The 21,367-nt window shown below is 38.8% G+C and overlaps 1 protein-coding gene across 8 annotated transcripts in view; it reads left to right on the top strand.

The window, feature by feature from the left end:
• Nucleotides 1-21,367, top strand: part of PARD3 (par-3 family cell polarity regulator) — a 560,882-nt gene that overhangs the window by 430,914 nt on the left and 108,601 nt on the right. For 4 of the 8 annotated variants that reach the window (XM_083579257.1, XM_083579256.1, XM_083579251.1 and 1 more), the window contains 2 exons: nt 6,486-6,587; nt 17,680-17,931. In XM_083579257.1, the coding sequence (XP_083435383.1) occupies nt 6,486-6,587; nt 17,680-17,931 (354 nt within the window). The remainder of the gene's footprint in view (nt 1-6,485; nt 6,588-17,679; nt 17,932-21,367) is intronic. The other 4 variants (XM_083579253.1, XM_083579252.1, XM_083579255.1 and 1 more) reach the window with 2 other exon arrangements.

Below are 21,367 nucleotides of genomic sequence, written 5' to 3'. Positions count from 1 at the left end.
AAAAGCACGTGATCTGTGACTGAGCTTACAACCCTTCCCTCTATCATTTACAGTGATACACTGATGGGGAAAGGCACACCTGGCAAACAACGCCCAGGCACCTAGCTATTAACAGCACAGGAGACGCACCATTCTGGAGAAGCATGATCTAGGTCACTTGATGGTGGCTAATCAAGCATTATGGTTTTATCCTTCTGTCTTTCAGTCAGAACTTGAACAAATATTAGAAATGCCATGAGGTTGCTGTGGGAAACAACTTCTGCTAAGGCAAGCCATCCCCACTCAGGTTGTAACAAGTAGTGAGACTGTCACCATCCTGTTTCGAGTGTTTACGTCCTCACTGCATATTTCTGGCATTTGGAGGGATCAGTCAACCCGAATCCATGTGGGAAATGCTTCTTTGTGTTGCATTCAAGGCAGGGAACATATCTTGAAGGAAGGGCACTTTGGTGGCATAGTCAGATTTTTAAGTGTGTGTGTGTATGTGTGTAAACCACAGTGGCTCTCTCTCTTAGAATCCTAAGAAGATGGCTTTTCATCATTAAAATGTTAATATTTTCTTGTTCAAAATAGTGGCTATATAAATATGCATATTATGATGATATGTAGGAAATCTCTTTGGTATTTTAGAATCAAGCCATTAAATCCTTTTTGGTTATTGTGAATATAATCAATGTTCTTATTTCTTTATCTTTTCTAAACGATGTCTTACCTTATTCTAGGATTATGTTGGGCCATTCTTTTACATATACTTACAAAATGTTAAATATGTATAACATAAAATGCCATCTGTTTTGATTATAAAGTGGGAATTGTTGCATTGAGCGTTAAAGTGCTTTGATGGCAGACTGAATGCTGGAGTTTAGTTTTAAAATGTAACAATATTGCTTATTATAGGGAAACTGCATGCCCTTGGCATCACTGATAGGAGACCCAGACACTGTTTGTTAATTTTTAATGTTAGTACTTTCTCTGTTTGTGGTGGTGGTGGGGAAGTGCTGTTGAATTGTCTCAATCATTTGTGTGTGTGTGTGTGTTTTCATTAATCAACTAGTGCATGCTTTCCCCATTGCTCTTTATTTTAATGAAATCTGTGAATGATTTGTCAGACAGCAGTGATCTCATCAGTAATGTGTCAGAATTAAATCCATTTAGCAGATTACATGGACATTATTTTTATTGTATCAATTTGTTCTTTCAAAGTGGTGTTGCCGCTGCAAACACGTGTATCTCTTTCAAACTAGATTGTTAAAATGTAAACAGTACAATTTGTTTTCTCAAACTGAAGCAGAACAAATAAGCTGTTGTTTGTACCTGCTAGCTTTATATTTAAATCTATGCATTGGTTTTACTCGTCCTTTTAGTTCAGAACTGGGAAATATGACACCAACCAGATGTTGATGAACTACAACTCCCATCATCCTCAAACAGCATGGCTGATAACAAGGAATTATGGGAATTGTAGTCTAACATCTGTAGATTCCCCATCCCTGCTTTGGAGAGACTGCTGATGAGCTGTAGGAAAGTAATTTAAAGCCTACCAAAGAACATTCTGTTTACGCTATTACTACAAAGATCCCTGAACTCATGCCACTTATTTACATCTCTGATCAGTGTGGTGTAGTGGTTAAGAGTGGTAGTCTCGTAATCTGGGGAACCGGGTTCGCGTCTCTGCTCCTCCACATGCAGCTGCTGGGTGACCTTGGGCTAGTCACACTTCTTTGAAATCTCTCAGCCCCACTCACCTCACAGAGTGTTTGTTGTGGGGGAGGAAGGGAAGGGAGAATGTTAGCCGCTTTGAGACTCCTTAAAGGGAGTGAAAGGCGAGATATCAAATCCAAACTCCTCCTCCTCCTCCTCTTCTTCTTCTTCTTCTTCTTCTTCTTCTTCTTCTTCATGCATCAGGGGGTTGAAGGGAACTGATAACTCAGTCGGTATAGCATGGGACTCAATCTCAGGGCTGTGGATTTGAGCCTCACATTGGGTGAAATATTCCTACATTTCAGGGGGTTGGATTAGATTATCCTCGTGGTCCCTTCCAACTTTGATTCTATGAAAGACACATATCTATTTGATTTTGGGTATGTCCCCAGTGGTTTGGTTTTGAACTGGACTCCTGTAGTAACCCCAGCAAGAACTTCCATGGGAATGGGTTCCATAGTTGAACTATCTGTCCTGAATCTTCCAACATTCAACTTCCTTGGGTGCCCATGAATTCTCACAGTATGAGTGAGGAAGAAAAGCTTTTCTCACTTTACTTTCTCCATGCCATGCACAATTTTATAAACGTCAACCATGTCACCTTGTACTCACCTTTTCTCTCAACTAATGCTGCCACCTTTCCATATATGGGAGTTTCTCCCTCTCCTTCATCATTTTGGTTGCCTTTTTCTGGCAGTTGCCTCCCTGTGGTGGCAGAATTTGTGCTGGATTAGGACAGGGGTAGGCAACCTAAGGCCCGGGGGCCGGATGCGGCCCAATCGCCTTCTAAATCTGGCCCACGGATGGTCCAGGAATCAGCGTGTTTTTACATGAGTAGAATGTGCCCTTTTATTTAAAATGTATCTCTGGGTTATTTGTGGGGTATAGGAATTTGTTCATTATTTTTTTAAAAAATATAGTCTGGCCCACCACATAGACCGGCCCCCTGCTGAAAAAGTTGCTGACCCCTGGATTAGGACATAGGTTTATACCTGGGCATCCCTTCATTGTCGCAAGGAGAATAGGGAATGTAGTTGTTGTTGTTGGCCTTTATTGTCATAAGTTTAAACAGTAAAATCAGACAAAGTCCTTCAAATACATTAACAATCCAAACACAAACAATATATAAAAAAAACCAGATAGCCACCATTGAATAAATCAGGCAACTTTAGCTTTAGCTTTAAGAATCTTGAGAGAATGTAGTTACAAGTGGTTCCTTGCTCCATGGATTGAGCAACAGGGACTTGCTTTGGAACAGGGCTGAATGCAAATGATTTCATTCTGAGGCACGTCCATTCTGAAGCATGTTAGAGAGGCTTCCGACAATTTCTTACTGTAAGTGCTTTGCTATGGAGATGGCAATGATGTAGTATCAGTACTGAGAGTGCCTTTTCTGTTATGCTCCAGGCCTTGTGCCCCAAGGATTTCCCCCTTCCTACCCTTTTGTTTTATTCAACCTCACCGGGGCTTCAGCTCCCAGAAATCCTACAATTAAAACAAAAAACTGCAAGCCCAATACCCTTGCACTATCCGGGAATGCAGATGTCTCTGCAGATGTCTCCCACCTGGAAAGGGGGCCTTTGTTCAAAAGGCCTTCAGTTAAGAAACCGGTGGTATGTTTATCATTATTTTGTTAACTTAGATCTCATCCTACTTCCTGCAAATGCAATTTAGCACATTGTTGTTTGACATCATGAAATAAGCATTGGTTACATCCCCCCCCCCCCCCCAGTATTTGTTTGAGTTGGTTTTATTTCTTTTAAGTTTTATGCTGGACTTCCTTCATGTCACTCTTGAAATGTCCCAGGACTGACATGTTTTTCATCTTCAGAGGGAAGTACCCACTCTCCAAGCATTTACAGTTGTCCAGTCCATGCTATTTCCATTGAAAAGTCCTGTCATAGGTTTATAGTACTCATAGGACAGGGTGGTAGACCTGCAGGTCTCTGTCTGCCTCAATAGTCAGATGGAGTGTGCGGAGGAGGAAATTGGGAGGAAAGTCGAAATGGATGGAAGAATGGGAGTGGGGAAACCTGAAGCAAGCAATTCAGATTTCTGGCAAGAGTGATCTGTTCCTCCCCCAGCAGCTCTGCAAGACAGTGCTTTGAAAGGGATTCTGCAAGATGCCAAAATCTAGATAGCAATAGAATGCACTGACAAGAGGGAAGATGTTTTAGGATGTTTGCAAAGAAAAGAACACAGAATCATTTTTGCATATAGAATGATGCTTGTCCCAACTGTCACAAATTAGTTGACTTGAGGACTTACACATCATATCGTTTTGGAGAGCTCACAGGTATCTTCTCAGAGTGCTCTCTGACCTTTTTTCTCGTTTTTGCAAATGGAAAATGAGGGAGTTAAATTAACAACCCTGGAGTATCTTGGCAATTAGTGAAGAGGATTTCATCCGCTCACCCTCATCATTTTCTCACACTTTGGGACAGGCAGGATATTTTTAATTTGCAACCGTTATTTCAATCTGTCATAAAAATAATTCTATAAAAAATTGCTTTCGTTCCAATTATACAGGAACTCTAAGCTGTGTTTTTATTTCCATCTATAAGTTAATGTAAAGCCTACATCAATAAATGGAAGGGAGAAACACATACACACTCAGAAAATCTGAGTGTGATATTCAGTTTGTTGATATTTAATGGTAAGCTATTCACTAGCACTGAAAAATACATTAAGCAGGGCAAAATATGACATCTTGAAGTATCTGGGGAGAAGAAGACATTTAACATTTCTCTTGGATGTATTTTCCTTACTGTGAATTAGAGTTCTCTAATTCCCCACTCCACCCCCATTTTCTGATGTGGAGCTGGATTTTGACAGAAGTAGTTTTTTCTTAACAGATTATTTGCTTGGAGGTAATGGTGGCCAGCTGACTTTTGGTCTTAGTGACATGTAATGCAGATGTCTTAGACCATAGCTGGACATTTAATTGTGGCTGGAATTCTTCACTCCCCAGGCTGAGAGGCCCAAGGTCATCTGATGTGTTTTGTGGCTTATTGAAGGTTTGAATCTTGGTCTCCCAAATCCTGGTTCAACGCTCTAGTCCAGGCATAGGCAAACTTGGCCCTTCAGATGTTTTGAGACTACAATTCCCATCATCTCTGACCACAGCTAGGGATGATGGGAGTTGTAGTCCCAAAACATCTGAAAGGCCGAGTTTGCCTATGTCTGCTCTTGCCACTACACTCTAGGGCTCAACTTGCTCTTTCTTTAGATCAAAGTACCCCCAACCTGGTGCCCTCTAGATGTTGGAAAGTGATTGAACCTTTGTACAGACAACTCCCAGTTTACGTGGGGATTACATTATGAGGCACCATGTGGTTACATGAAATCACACATATATGAAACACCATTGGAAAAGCCTGCAGACATGCTGTAAACCTCTTGAAACCATTGAAAACCCTTAAAAAAACTACCAGCACTTAGTGGATACCACAACCAGTCCCTCCAAACCTCCTTGTTCAAACTCCAACTCAGGCTTCAATGTTCAGTGCAAGGGCTCCTGGGATTGCACTTGCAAAGGCTTGTGGGATTGCTGGATACTGTTTTCGTACCTTTTTTGCCCTTTCTGGGCTCTTTTAGGGTAACTTCCACCATTTTAAAAGTCACTTCCAGGTTTGATGCAATGCATGCTTGCGTGTCAATTGGTTGTTGCCTGTAGTTGCAACATTTTTCTCTCACATGTGAATATTCACCCCTCTGCCAGTTCTGTCTGGACAGTTGCCTGGATCCATTTTCCCTGTAAGCTTTTTATTCTTATCTTATGTTGTGAACCTGTAGTGTTAATACTGCTGAGTGTGTTACTTTGTTTTTATCAGTTTCTGTGAATGAATTTATTTTTTAAAAAAATGATGTGCAGTGTGGAAAAGTTTGCTTTGTATATGTTAATCACACCATTCCAGATCTTTCTTTCTTTCTTGAAAGCCCAGGGGACTTGGTTGATGTGCGATATATACATGCAACAAATAAAATAAGAAAGGAGGAGCTAGTAGATTTGTTTCAGTATGCAGAAGTGCTGTGCTGTAGTTTATTTATTTATTAATTATTTAAACTTAGGCTGCAGGCTTAAAACAAGAAAGCATTCTTGGGGTGGGGGCTTTGGATATGGCATAGATGTTGATGCACTGCTAAAGAGGGAGATTGCCAGTGTGACAGCATATATGCCATCAGAAGACCTCATGGTGCACCCTTGGAAACATCTGCAGTGCTGGCTATGTGTGTCAAGGGTGGCAGAAGATTTGCAGAATCCTAAGCCTTCTGGTCCCAAAGTGAGCCCTCAGTGAAACCAGCCTTGGAGCTGGTCTACTTAATTCCCTTCCATCCATTGCAGTGGGGGGCAAAAAGAGAAGTGGCATTGAAGAACAGAACCAAAAAAGTGAAGGGAAAGGTACCCACCATACCCACTCACTGGATATGGCAAAGCAGAAGAATCTCTTCCATTCATGGCGTAATTTAACCTCCATGTACACTGCTTAACTATATCTGCACCTTGCACTTAACGAGTAAATTAAGCAGGACGTGCAATAAAATGGTTCAGGTATTAATCTAAAAATAAACATCTCACCAGGAGTGCTATTATAAATATAAGCATCACTGAGGCTGAACTGTTCAAACTGATATTTGTTTGATGATTACCTTGCCGTTTCATCCCGCCCCCTTTGTTTGAGTGTCATTCTATAACGAGCACAGAGTTTTCTATGTGGAGAGTAGAAGCCTACACAATTATGGTTCATGTTGACAAGTTAGAACTTTTGTTTTGTTATTAACAGGTTTGGCAAACATCGAAAAGATGACAAGATTGAGAAAATAAAAGTGCAGGAAGCTGTTACTTCAGAAGAGGAGAGAATACGAATGAAGCAAGAACAGGAGAGGTAGACTTGGTCTTTTGCTTAAATCTTGATAGAGGGCTTTTTTTACGTTTGGTAATTTACATTCCACTGGAGTTCATTTTTAGTCAAATGACTCAGATACAAATATGTTTGTAGAGCTCATGTAACTAATGGGAGAAAGCAGAATATATATTGGACATCAGCTAGGATAATTTGACAATATTCAGAGGCTGTTATAGCAACCAGGCATCTGTTTCATGATTTGTCATCCCCACTCCCCCTTCTTTACAGGGGCAACTGGAGTAATAAGTACACCTGTGCTAGAATTGATTGTCTAGACACTTTCAAAAACATTAATATTTATATGGAATTGGAATAAATTTTGTATCTTTTCCTGAAAACATTTGCGTATCTACTTTTGTTGATTTTACACTGTGTCTTCAATTGAATTTGAAACTCCTCGCTGGAAATAAATATTGTCACTGGAGATCAACCTTTTCCTGTTGTCCTGTAGTGTTGTGTAGATTAAATAGCTGGGTATAAAATAACTAGTGAGTACTCCTTGCTGGAGTATTTCCCCCTCAAATTTAAGATCTTCATGCTTTTATATAATTACTTCTGTCAAATTCCATCTGTATAAGCCCAGTTTTCCAGTAACCAACCAAATGCATCCCCACGTACCTAGCTAATGCATACTTCCCCAACTTTTCAGTGCAGTTATGCCCACAGAAAGAAATGTGTGCCTGGAATAACCTGGAATTGCATTGGATAAGGAGGCTTATATGAGGCAGGAGCTGTGCGTGTATACAGCGCTGCTCCCATGTGCATAATGGACATCTGGACCAGAGTTCCTAGCTACAATCATGCACCAAATAACATTAATTTAATTCTCATAAATGCTTATATCCGAACGCAGGCCTGCAATTCTAGTTTGTCACTTCCAGAGCACTACAAAATCACATTGAAGTCAATTAACTTGATTAGCTTTATGATGCAACAGTTGATTCTAAATTGCTGCCACTATTCCTACAACATTTTACTTTGCAGTGAAGTTAAACACTAACAACGATGGCTATTTATAATTCGAAAAAGTATTAATAGAAAATAGGTCGCTGACTAATTGCAGCATGCTGCAGTATTGACGTTAATGAAGCTATTCCAGTTTAGATTGCATGTTGAACTGTAGTCGGATACCTTTTTTAATTTGCGTCATTAAATTACCTCGGAATACAAATATGCGCATAATTTTATAAGCAGGACTACACATTTCATTGTTTGTTTCGATCAGGAAACTCTTAGTACTTTACATGGGATGTCCGCCAGCAGTTTTGAAAATTCTTCCCAGTATAAAGTAGTTTCTTGGGCTGGGATCCAGAGAGGCCTCTATGTACATGAGGGGTGGGCATCGTTTGCTGCAGCCCTCGTGTCTCATAGAATGCTGTCCTAGAGCTTAAATTTAGCAAGCTGCCAGTCTTCGGGGAGGCTTTTCAGGGGAAATAGAAACTGAGGGGGGAAATATGGCAAAACACATTCCCCTCCTTTTCTGTTAGCATGGCTTCAAATGTTACAAAAAAGAGAGGAGGGAACCTGATAAAGCAACAGAAGAAACAGTTTGCTTCTCATGGCTTTCTAATGCAGGCACGAATATGCATGCTTTTTTTATTTCTGATTCTGGAAATATAAATTGGGCTAATTGTAAACATACCCTCAACAGTAAAATTAGATTCATGTCCTCAGTTTAAAGCAGAGGTGGGGGAATCTGTGGTTCTCCAGATGTTGCTAAGCTGCAACTCTCTCTCTCTCTTTAATATAATTTTGTATTAGTTTTTTAACATATCATTTTCAACAGTAATTAAACAAACTTTTACATCTTATTCAAATTTTTGACTTCCATCAGTCCTGTCTGAAAATTTTCCAATGTAATCTCTCAGTATGCATTTCTTATCTTCCCTATTACATTTCAAACTCATAACCAATATCTCTATCTTTTTCTACTTTGTAACACTTCCTATATTTCTCCTTACAAAACGTCTTGTAGTCCTACTAGCATAATTTGTTGATTACAGTTGCTCTTCAAATAATTCATATACTTCTTCCAATCTTCTGTAAATCTCTGGTCCCGCAGGTTTCGAATCCTTCCTGTCATTTTGTCCAATTCTGCATAGTCCATTAATTTTGTCTGCCATTCTTCTTTCGTCGGAATTTCTTCTTGTTTCCATTTCTGGGCTAACAATACTCTTGCCGTGTAGGCTAAGCTTCAACTCTCATCGTTCCTCACTGTGGCTGATTGGACTTGTGGAGTTCAATAGCATCTATGTTCCCTAGCCCTATATTTAAAGAGAGAGATCTTGATAGCCAATCCCTGGTAAGGATCACTACCTTGTACCTTTATTCCTAGTATTGTGTAAACCCAAGGAACAGAAGCAATAATCCATCATAACATATATTTTAATAAGTGATGGTATATTTGTTGTGCACTGTATTTACTATGCACTAATGTAACATATGAACTTAATGACACATCTCTCAAGAACATTTCACAAACTTGGATTACGCTTAAACTAGGTATGATCATGCCATAAGCATGTGATTCCCCCCCCCCCAAATACATACTTCACTCATACGTTACATATCTAAGTTTACAAATGTGCACATCCAAAAATTGTACTGTAAGAAAGCAGCCCTAAATATTAAGCCATATCATATATATATATATATATATATATATATATATATATATATATATATATTTATGGATAATTTTACATGAATTGACTCCCACATTTTGTTTCTGCACCAAGCATATTCCAGTTGGAATAATTACTTTAGTGATACATTCACTGGGCCTGCATGATTGCAGGGAAGGTGTTGGTCTTGAGATCTCCTGTGCTACTTGTTCCCTTTTCCTTTGAAGTTGGGAGTTTCTTTCCAACCTACTTCCTACAGTGCCAGTTACTAATGTGTTTCCCAATGTAAATTGCCTATGATTGTTATATTCTCATGTTTTTCTCTTTCATTTTATTGAGTGATGATTGTTTAAGAAAAATAACAGTGTTGACAATAGCTCATTATTATTCTAAAAAGAACAAATCAGGGGGAAAAATGTTAAGATCCAACCCATTGTAAACTGCTTGTAATAAATATAGTATATAATTAAGGGGACTTTAAATGGCTCCTCACAAGGAAACTGACCATCTAAAAGGGCTGCCCTGAAACTTACTGCTGTTAGGAGAAGCAGGGAGTGTAAAACAGTATAATAAAAAAATTCTGTGGCTGAAATTTTGGGCAATCCTTGAAAAATTTATTAGGGATCCAGCAGAACATTTCAGTTTAGACAGTAGCTTGTTTTTAGAAATACTTCTGTTTTTCTTCTTCCTGAAGAAAAATAATAAATGAAAAAATTTTTCTTCTTCCTGTGCTGTTAATGACACAAATAACTTAATATCAAATTTGCTTGCTCTAATGATGAAATGCACGGGGGAGCTAGGTTTGGTGTAATGAATTTGCTGTGTAGAACCAAAATGCAGCGAAAGTCCACCGGGGTCAGAGAACAAGTGGATGCTCCATTAAAAAATCAATCAGGACCACAATTATATAAAATTATTTTGCCCTGACTCTATAATTTTAATAGTGTTTTGCTTGCATTGTATTTTGCTCGAAGTCTTGAAAGTATTTTGTTCACATTGATTAGAAGACAAGCAAATTAATGTAGCTTAATTTTCCATTGAACGAATTGAATTAAGACTGCCATTTTTATACAGTATCCCACTGCTTTATTATGAATCCCATCTTGTATGAAGCAAGATTCCTTCAGCCATTCTTGGTGCATCCTTGAAACCCATATAAAAGGAAGCTATTTCGGAAAAGGAGATTATTAAGTGTGCCCAAATATATAGTAAATATTTCTTTACTCCCGTTATATTTATTTATATTATATAAATATCAAACATGGCTGATAAAGTTTCAATTCCTGATACTGGCCAATGAAAATAAGGCATGGTCCTATAATAGTACTCAAGTAATATGATCTTTTTAAAAAAAGTACAGTAGTACATTGCATTCTACACATGACACATATGTCAGTGCACCTGTATTGATAGAATGATAGCATTTTGATCACCATGTAGATGAAACTAGGAAAAACAGATACTCTCCCACAGATATATGACCCTTTCCCTTAGTTATACAATTATGTCATTCCCTATTAAGTGCAATATAGTAAGATATTCAGCAGAGACAGAGAGAATGTGTTAAGCCTGCAGAGGGGGTAACAGCACAGGATTATACAACTCCCATCTCAGTTTAATCTTTGCAAGGATTCTTGCTGGAGTCTCAAGGCAAAATGTGAAGACTTGCTAACTGAGAAAGAGGCAGAATGAAGCAAACAAGGTTTTTCCATACTTGTAAACTTCAGCTCCTGAAAGAAGCCACTTTCAAGGATTTAGTGTCCGAATCATAGATGGCAGAAGCATAATGGTAGTTTCCCCTGTCATCAGTGAAGTCATGGAATCTACGCAATAGGTGCCCATGAATCATATTCAAGACAGCAGTCTGTTGCAGCCTGCTAACTGGGAAAAGAGCTACATTCTCCAAGCAGCAATATATTGTGGCTTGAATGCAGGGGAAACTGTGACATTACCGAAACAGAATTGCTTCCTTAAGGGAAAATGTCTGGATCCCATGCAACAAATGGAAAACCGCTACACATTTATCACATTAAAAAAATTGATTTTCCAGAAAGGCCCTAAAGAAGAGATTTGAGAGGCGCAAAAGCTTACAATCCAAACATTTATAATCTCTGTACAGCTTAGATATGCATCCTTGTCTGTCAGTTCTTTTGGCAGTGTGTATTAATTAAACAACGATAATAATACAATTTAGATATTTATTTATAAATGCATGTTTACTTGTTAATCGCTTAACTATTGGCTGTCTTGGTTTAGAACAGAAAAAATCATGTTGCCAGTGGTTAGCTCCCAAGGGCAAGTTGGAATGACATTACTTACAGGGATAGCTAGATTTTGGAGGGGGTCATGATGGGGTTTTCTTGAAATGCTGTTTTAAAATATTTAAGAGCTCCTGATTTTGTTGACTTGCAAAGAGCTTCGGGAGTTAGTGCTAAAGATTGATCAGTCTCCAAAAGTTAACAGTTGTATTTGTGCATTTCTAAATGTGAGCCATCATTTGAAAAAAAAACACAAATCAACCACCCTTGGTGTTTATTGTTTCAAAACTTTGCTACCCTTTTGCTTCTTAGTCAAATAAGATGACATTTATGAAGTGAATCTGTTAGTATCCTTCTCTTTGCAAATTTAGTCAGTGGGTATCAGTGCTGAAATGAAAACAGCCTCTGTCCTTCACACCTCCTGAACCAGAAGGGGGAGCTCCCCGCACTGGTTTTGTGGGTCTTTCTGATCCCAAGTGTGAAGAAAGTGGAGACAGAAATTTGCCAAGTGGAATGTCTAGGAGCTCATGGGATTGAAAATAATGACTGCAGCAAAGATTCTCAGTCTTGGTTTCTAAATGTATTGTGCATTGCCAAGACTCTTCAGTTGTAAGGATGGCATTAGGACGCTACTTTATATTTAAGAATGTATTATAAATGGCTAAAAGGAGTACAGTAGTCTTTCCAAATAATTTGTACCATGATATTTTTGTCATCAGCCTGTCTCTGAATTGAAAAGTGATGTGAGAAAAGTTTCTCCCTTGGAACCAGAAGGAACTCTTAGTGAGGTTTTAAAAGTTATAAGCTTCACAGTCTCTGCTGGAAGTTATATTTGCAACAGATTACCGTATTTTTTGCACCATAACACTCACTTTTTTCCTCCTATAAAGTAAGGGGAAATATCTGTGCGTGTTATGGAGGGAATGCCCACGGGTGGCATGCCTACGGATTTTCCTCCTCTAAAAACTATGTGCGTGTTATGGTCGGGTGCGTGTTATAGAGCGAAAAATACGGTACTTACTTAAGGCAGTAGGGACCTAAAACACAGTGAGACCTTCTTCCACGTCAAGGTGATGACTGCTCACCCATCATGTAAACAAAATAACTAGAAACTATGTGGGTATATGCACCATGATTTGAAGATGCAATGCAGACTGATATGTGTATGTATGTATATACATTTAACAAAATTAATTAATGAACGTAAGTTAAATATAAATAACTTACAGTAAAATGCTTTAATTGCTTATATCTTACCTTTTGCACCATCTTGGAATGAAATTATTTCTCAAGTATGCAGTTACACTGTCACCAGATTACCCTACAGCAGCATATAATCAATCCCAACATTCCTAATATTTCTAAATCTCTTTTCATATAGTAAATTACCGATCTCTATGTATTCAGTAGGGTTGCTATCTTTCCTTAATCTCTTAGCATTATAGCCACCAGTTGTTCCCACATCTTCCTAATTATATATTTTTAAAGTTTTGAATCTTCTTCCAAGACTTGCCGTACAGAATTCTTGCCATAGTTAAAATATGAAGATTTCCTGAGACCCAATATGTTGATGGGGACATTCAAGTTTACATTGTTCAAGAAGCATGCTGAAGAATCTCATCTTTCTGGAAAATTTAATTAGTCACATTTACTACCATAACTCCATAAATGGTAAAAAACTTCTTTTCTCTCTGTACAAAACCAGCATTCCTCAGTTTTCTCGTCACACCAGACTGTCCTATATAAATGTCATATCATCACAGCAAAATCATCGCATTCTTGCCCAATAGTACTTAGTGTTAGATGTCACAATAAATTACATTTATTTAGATTGTGGACACCCAAAGTATAATCATGAAATAGAATGTGCATACATTTAAAGGTATATGTGCATGTACACATTTATTAATAGATAATGCATACTAATTAATAGACTATATTGATATCTTGTTCTGGAGGACTTGGTCCTCCAACAATGGTAATTTTATGTATTGTCTGTTCCCCTTAAGGGTGTTAAAGCCTACACCTCTCAAAGATAATACAGCCTTTCTTCATCTTCCTTTAGTGCCATTAAAGCTACAAGCCTTTTGCTGTAAAAAAGTATACTAATGAATAGAAATGTTACAAGAACAGAAGTCTTGTGTTTTCCCTTCATCATGCATCATCCATTTTAATTAGAGGAAAGGGTAGTGAGCACAGTGACAAGAGTGTGGAATTAAAATCATTAATTGATGTCAAGCTGAAGAGAGGCTGCTAACATGAATTTAGTGACAGCAGGAAGGAAATTAACCTTATTACTTTATTTAGAGCATTAGTTTATTTAATATTTTTGTCTATGCAAATCCGGAGTGCTTTATTTATGACAATGGCAAAGGACAAATAATTCATTAAAAATGTGAATATTAATTATTTCACAGCAATGAATCTTACAATAGGCTCACTGTTCTTAGAACATCCATTAAAGTTGGTAGACATGGACCTTAATGCGCTTAGATTTTTATTTTCAGGGCCAACATTCTTACATAAATGAATAGGTGGGATTGCTCATGTGGTTTGTGTTAGAAAACCACCTGATGAAAAAATGCATCAAATGGCATTGTTCACTTTAACGTGGACTATAGTGGAACAGCCAGAAAAACACATTTCTTATAATTTTGCATATAGTGCCATTTGAGAAAACTGATTGTATTCGTTTTGTCAGTGAAAGTATGGTCAAATAACAGCAAAGATTTAATGGGAAGCATACTAACGTATTCTTGAAAGGACAATAGCACCATCCTTGCAGATCATTTGTGACCTCAGGGGTCATGATAAAAGAATAGTGAGAGTGTTGTCTTCCAGTAAAGGCCATCTGGAGCTATTAAAATATCAGATGGAGTCAGGGCTTCAACAGCAGGATGCTCTTCTGGTGTATTTCCAGAATTCCCAATGAGACCATAATATTTTTACTGGGAAATCTACACTTTGTTTCTTCAGAGCAAAATATTTTCATTGCACTTGTAGACTAGACAAAGAGATTTGGGAGTAGAAACTCTATCGACTGTAAATACGAACTGATATCTCACTTCGGTATTTTTAATTGGTGCAGTAATGTTTTTTTGTTATAGTCTTCTGAATCCTACTCAACACACAATTACTTGTACTTTGGCCATGACTTGACACATATATTTGTACATGGACCACCCTATTTGACAGCTAAGGAAAAACAAATATCTCTGTGCCATGTAATCCATCCTAGTTCTCGGTCTTCTCTGTAATGTCCTTTCGCTTTTAAATTTCCAGTGGTCCTCTGCCTTAAAAAGCAACACCAACAAAATGAGCAGCCCGCATTCGTAATTAAGATTTAGTTTGTTCAAATGTATCGTTCAAGGGTTTAACGGTGGCAGTTAGTTGGAAGCTGTTAGACTTTCATAGTTGCACTGCATTTCACATGTCGCAGTACCAGCAGAGACGTAAAAGTTCACAGGTGCACTCTGCAGCATCAGACCCTTGTCTGAAATCCTGCATATCTGTTGCTAGTTAGTATAGATGATAATGAGATAGATGGCCCAGAGGTCTGACTTGGTATAAGGCAGCTTCACATGTTCCTGTGATCTTACATAAAGATTTAGGGAAATAGCCCTTTCTCTTGAGCGACATGCCTAACAAACTGTGGCTTGGTACATTACAACATCCAAAGTACTCACTAAACCCATTCACACCCAGTTACTCTTTGCAGAGTCAGGGCAGTTTACAGGATTAGTAGTGCTGATCTATTTCCATGTCACATTGGTATGTTTACGATAGTTGCGAGGAAAGAACAACAGGATATGCAATATAGCAAGGCAGTCATGACCAAAGTACAGATTCCTTTCTAGGTAAAAATAATATATACTTTTTAGAACATCTAGAATACTGTGTGTTCTTTTGGGCAGGTGGTGATAGTAGGTTTGTTGGTCTGCCGGCCAAGACTGATAGCTTATAAAACAGAAACAGGGTTTCTCCAATTTGACCACCCCATACTTGCAGGGCTTAGGGCAGGCATAGGCAAACTTGGCCCTCCAGATGTTTTGGGACTACAACTCCCATCAACCCTAGCTAACAGGACCAGTGGTCAGGGATGATGGGAGTTGTAGTCCCAAAACATCTGGAGGGCTGAGTTTGCCTATGCCTGGCTTTGCGTGATATAGATCTGAAGTCTTGAAAGGCACGCCCATTACAACTCTTCCCTCTCCCTGCCACAGCAGATGAGGGACCCTCTTAATACCAAATAACCATTTAAGGATGATTCATTCTAATACGCAATTATTGGAAGTGAGCTGCTCTTATTGCTGTTAAATTTAACAGTGCCGGAAAACCTATCAAATTATCCAACTTGCACTACAGGAGTCCAATACTTTGCAGCTAAAAGCGCTTAAACATCATGTTTACTCTAATTTTTAAAGGCAGCGGCAATTATCTGAATAATCAAAGGGATAGTGAATTCTCCGCATGTGTCTCTGATTTGTAGCGTTAGTCAAGCTGTAACATGCATTTCTAAACTACTTACGCCTCCAGTCATTTTGGTGCTGCCTGTGTGTTTTCATACCAATTTTATACCTCCACCCTACCCATAAATGCAGTCGGGGGAATTTTGTGTTGCTGTCTCACATGGTAAAGTGCCCAAGGGTGCTGCTGTATCAGCCTAGATCTGTGCTATTTGTTCTTATTGTCTACTCCAGGGGGAACCAACATGCTGCCCTCCTGATATTGTTGAACTCCAAATTCCATCATGGCCAATCGCTAGGGATGATAGGAATTGTAGTTCAGTGATGTCTGGAGGATGTCAGATTGACTACCCCTGCAGTAGACAATAGGCACATGTAGTGTGTCCTGATAAAATGCATTTTTCTAAGTGTACCTGTATGATACACAATATTTGAAAATACAATCTTTTCAGATCTACACTTTCCATGTGCAGGTGCAAATATTAGTAATGCACCTAAAAAACCAAAATGTGTAGTTTCTAAATGGGAATGGCTAATATTTCTGGCCATAATACTACTGTATTAAACATTATCTAAATTACATTCAAATGTCTATAATACATAATTCACAGAAGAAATGTGGCTGCAATATGTGGAGATGCTTATTTTCTTATTAATTATAGGTATTACTCAATGAGATATTTATACAGTCAATGAGATATTTATACAGTCAATGAATGAATGATATGCTATCCTCACCGAGTCAATGGAAAGTTTTCTATTGATTTAAATAACGTCAGCTTTTAACCCTCCGAGATATTCTTACGAGTTCTTTATAGAAACCATAAAGCGGGATTGCTAAAAAGCATTAAATAATCTGTGAATAGATGAAGGGCAGAGTTAGATTAAATATAAGATTAAAACCTCCACCATATGGTTTTAATGGTAAAGGATACTGAAAGCATTGGGTTGCAATGTGATATCGTTATGGTGTGAAATACATCATCATACAAACACCAATGATTAATAATTACCACATGCAACAGAATCAAAGCACTTGTAGTTTTATGAGGCAATCTGCAAGCCACATATGGCAGGGTAAGAATTGTTTGAGTGACAGCATCTTACCTTAATGAGAAAGCAAGTTGAATATCCAGACTAAGGGAGTTCCGATGCTAAAATAAATAGCATAATAAAACTAAAATCTCTACAATGACTATATTCAATTCCACTGTTGGAGGCAGCATCTGAATATCAGTTGCTGTGAATCACTTGTTAGGAGAGTGCTGTTGCATTCAGGTTATGTTTCCAGGCTTTTCTTGGATATTTGGTTGGCCACTGTGAGAACAGGATGGTGAGCTAGATGGGTCTATAGCCTGATCCAGAAGGTTCATCTTATGTTCTTGGGTATAATGAGCCCATGGAGAAGGAGGACAGGAGGAATAACACCCAAACAGGTATTTGGTACCATCAGTATGGTCACATGGAAACACTGCTGTGCTGCCTGCAACTTGCAGACCTTGAGTTACGTATGTTATATGTGTCTCCCCATCCACAAAATTTCTGAAGAGTTAGGAAATGTACTCTAGAGTTCAACTTTGGCTAAAGCCCCATGATTCTTAAGTACTGCACTCTAGCACTTTTGTGATTTCCCCCCCAGTAGGTTTTACTTACCCATGAATATAAACATTTTTTTTTGCACCCAGCTTTCAAATATATTTCTAGCCTTATTTCTCATTTCCAGAATTCAAGCCAAGACTCGAGAGTTTCGCGAGAGACAAGCTCGGGAACGGGATTATGCCGAGATCCAAGAATTAAACAGGACTTTTGGATGTGATGGTGACTCAATGTATGCTGGAATTGCTTCATATAATTCCTCCATAAATAGTGGCACAATGAACAATAGACCACAGAGCCCTAGGGAAGGGCCAACGGTTGAAGCGTTATATGCCCAAGTAAAGAAAGCACGCAATTCCAAGTCTTCACCTGCAGACAGGTAGGCACCAGGCTGCAGTCAATATTCTGCTTTCAATGTCTGGTTTGTATTTTATTTTATTTTATTATTTTTGGCTGTGGGAGGTGACTGTTCATCAGCTGTAAAGCCAGAACTGCATTTTATTAATGGCTTTTTAAAAGCCTTTGTAGAGAAAAATATTGAATTCACACAAATCAAGTCATAATGGAATGAGCAGTACAATCTTTTCAGATGATCCTAACACAATTCATCATCTCCTGGAAATGCTTTTGGATCCAAATTGCACTGTTTAGTATAATTCAAATTAAAGTCAAACTTGGAACAGCTTCTGGTTCAATTATTGGCGGTTCTAGTAATAAGCTGTGGTGCTTGTGGGTAGCATTTGACTTTGGTTTTCCGGGCCAGCGCCTGGGAGAATATTGCTTTTGTTTTGGAAAGGGGGTGCAAACAGAATTATTTAGGCCACTGTTTCTTGACCCCAAGGTGGGTCTCTCTGTCAGCCTTTTGACCGTTTCACACCAATTCCTGCAATAAACAACACATTTTAATCTTGAAGCTTTAGATCTGACAACCTTCTTGCCCAGTTTAAAAACTGTGGGGTTTTTTGTTTTACTGATTACCATACTAGAGGTTGCTGCTAAGCTGTTTGTGGACCTTTACTTAATTTGATCTATGATTGGTATGCTAGTAACAATTCATACTAAGCTCAAAGTAATAAAGATACTCTTTCATTGTTGTTGCTCATATTCCAAGCTGAACTGTAAGACTGGGAAATAAATGCTTTTCCCTGTTCACATCCACTTCTAGGCAGGTCAGGTTTCACCAAATCCAGTGCCATGCATGTGAAAAGAAGACGGGCAAGATATAGAAAGTATAAAAACCAAACAAAGGGATAGAAGTAGAGAGTGGAAAAAAGAAGTGAAGGGAGTCAGGGTATATAAAGATTAAGAATTTGTAAGAACTCTCTGGGCAGAGGCCATAGAAAACATGCTTTGCATTCAGAAATCTCCAGTTCCAATCTTGATCATTTCCAGTTAAAGGTGCCAACACAAAGAAAGATTCCCCGACTTCCAGAGTAGACAATACTGGAATATATAGACCTAATGGCCTGACACTATAGAATTACTTTGTATTTTTATAGACTAGAGCAGTGCTGGGGAACTTTTGAACCACAGGCCAGCCAGGCCTCCCCAATTGACCCATGAAGTCATTTGGGTCAACCCACACCACTTGTTGCATATGGGATCAGGTGTGGGGCAGGTAAAGACATGGCTGAGCCAAAAGTGAGGTTGATTATCAGTAGCACCTGCAAGGTTCCCTGCCCATCATTTTTGAAGCACTGACAAAGAGCTGGATGTTGCAGCTTACAGAGTGCTGTTCATGGAAGCCCTTTTGATCACCTAACCATCCAGGCAGTGATGATCATTGGGGCTTCCATGAAAAGCACTACAGTCGGCTAATTGCCAGGGTCTTAATTCATACCAGTTTGCAAAAACTAGACACAAGACATCATTGTGATGTCACGTGATTGATGGGTGGTCACACCCCAGGATTAGGGACTATGACAAGTTTGACACTTGGCTTTGCAATGTTTTCCATCTGAGAGGGGCAAATGGCTTTTCTTGCACCTTTCCCAATAGCAGACATCAGAATATCTATCTATGGAGCTATTTTCTAACTGTAAGCTGCAGAACCTATTGTTTCCCTTCTCGTTATAGGCACAGAATGTGATCCATCCATTTCAGCCTTAATACAGGGCCATAACTGCGCTCCTATAATTATGCTAAATATTACTGTAGATGGGACCAGTCTGCTGCTTCAAGCTTTTTGTTCCATTTCCCAGACCCAGCTTTGCTCGATCTCCTTTTACCTATCATTCTTGGTGCCGTAAGAAACAACAAATATCAGTAGTTTCCCAGAAGGTTTTATTGAGCTATTTAATTTCTAATACAGCTATTATGGTGCAGCACAGTATGCTGTGTGTAATGCCAAGAAAAAAATTACATTCGGACCAAAGGTTGTTTTAAAAGTTTTCACCTGAACTAAACTCTAAGGAAAATGGTCCAGCACATAAGTGCACTGTTGCTGAGAAAGCAATCTTAAATCTTTTCCAGATTTTCCAACATTATCATTGTGCTTAATGTGAAGCTACAAAAAGGATTTGTCTTAAGTGCATTTTGTTAGTGTTAATATGTAGATTGGCAACGAGTAGCTCCAGGTTTCAGGACCCTTGGCGGGCAGCCTCCTATATGAATGGGGCCCTCCTGAAGATCACAATAAGGACCAGCTGCTTCTTGGCACACACAATTTTGTATTTCCTATAATGTCCTAGATGTTGCATGTGCCCAGGGCATTGTGGGGAAAACAAAATGGCAGCAGCCATTTGGCCATCATATGTTTATGGCAGGCACCGTTTTGCTTTCCCATAATGCTCCAGACTAACATAACATCAAGGACATTGTGAGGGGGGGGGAAATGTCCACCGCCAGCAAATTTGCAGCCACCAGATCTGTGTTCTCTGGTAGTGGGGGTGCTGGACCAGGTAGGCAGGCATTAGTACAGTGGGACCTGCTTTGGTGCAAGTTGCCTGACAATGTAGTGTGTACATGTTGCTGGGCTTGAGTCAAGATGTGGTCAAGTCTACAAGCAAGTCGATAGTCAAAAGTCCCATTTTATATTAAGGGTCCCATTGAAATCACTGTAAAAAGTTAGTGATAACAGTGTGAAGGTTTTGTTAAAATTATGCCAGTTTCCATCCTGATCCTCACAAGTTTATATTCCAATAGATTTAATTCCAATCAAGTAATTTCCTTTGAAACATAACAAAATGTACACTGGGTAATGTTCAGAGAAATTAAAAATTAAGTTATTTTCCATTACAAACAAATGGTTGGATTTTTTACCAAACATTTCTCATCAAGAATTCTCTGGCATTGTTCACCAAGAGTTACCGGTAATTTTAATTTATCCATGGTCATTGCTACGTTAGTTCCTTGTTTTATTCAGACATTATTTGGGAATCCTAAGCTGTATTCCCCCCCCCCCCAATGGTTACCTCTTCATTATAAGCATCAGAGAATCACAGAGAGTTGGGGGGGGGACTCTAGATGGAGTTTATAATTGGTTTATTTCCTTCTATTCCTTCTGTTTCCATACCAAACGGTGTCTGGAGAATTGTATTCCTGTAGCAAGAGCTTTTAGCCAAGCTAAGAAGTGTGTTGCTGGTGCGTTTTACATCATAGGGAAGAAAGAAAGAAAAAGACTGATCAATACTGGCTGTGGTTTTTATCATTATTGCTATAATAATTATTTCAGATTGAAATGATGCTGCTAAATGTGTGTGTGTGTGTGGGAGAGAGAGAGAGAGAGGGAAGGGTCAGGGAGAAAAAGAGAAGGAGGAGAGAGAGAAAATGCTGTGACCCACCATCCAGAGAGAGAACCCCATGAAAAGACAGCT

Source organism: Podarcis filfolensis (assembly GCF_964270895.1).
Source record: "Podarcis filfolensis genome assembly, chromosome: 12".
NCBI lineage: Eukaryota > Metazoa > Chordata > Lepidosauria > Squamata > Lacertidae > Podarcis > Podarcis filfolensis.
This window is presented reverse-complemented; position numbering and strand designations above follow the sequence as displayed.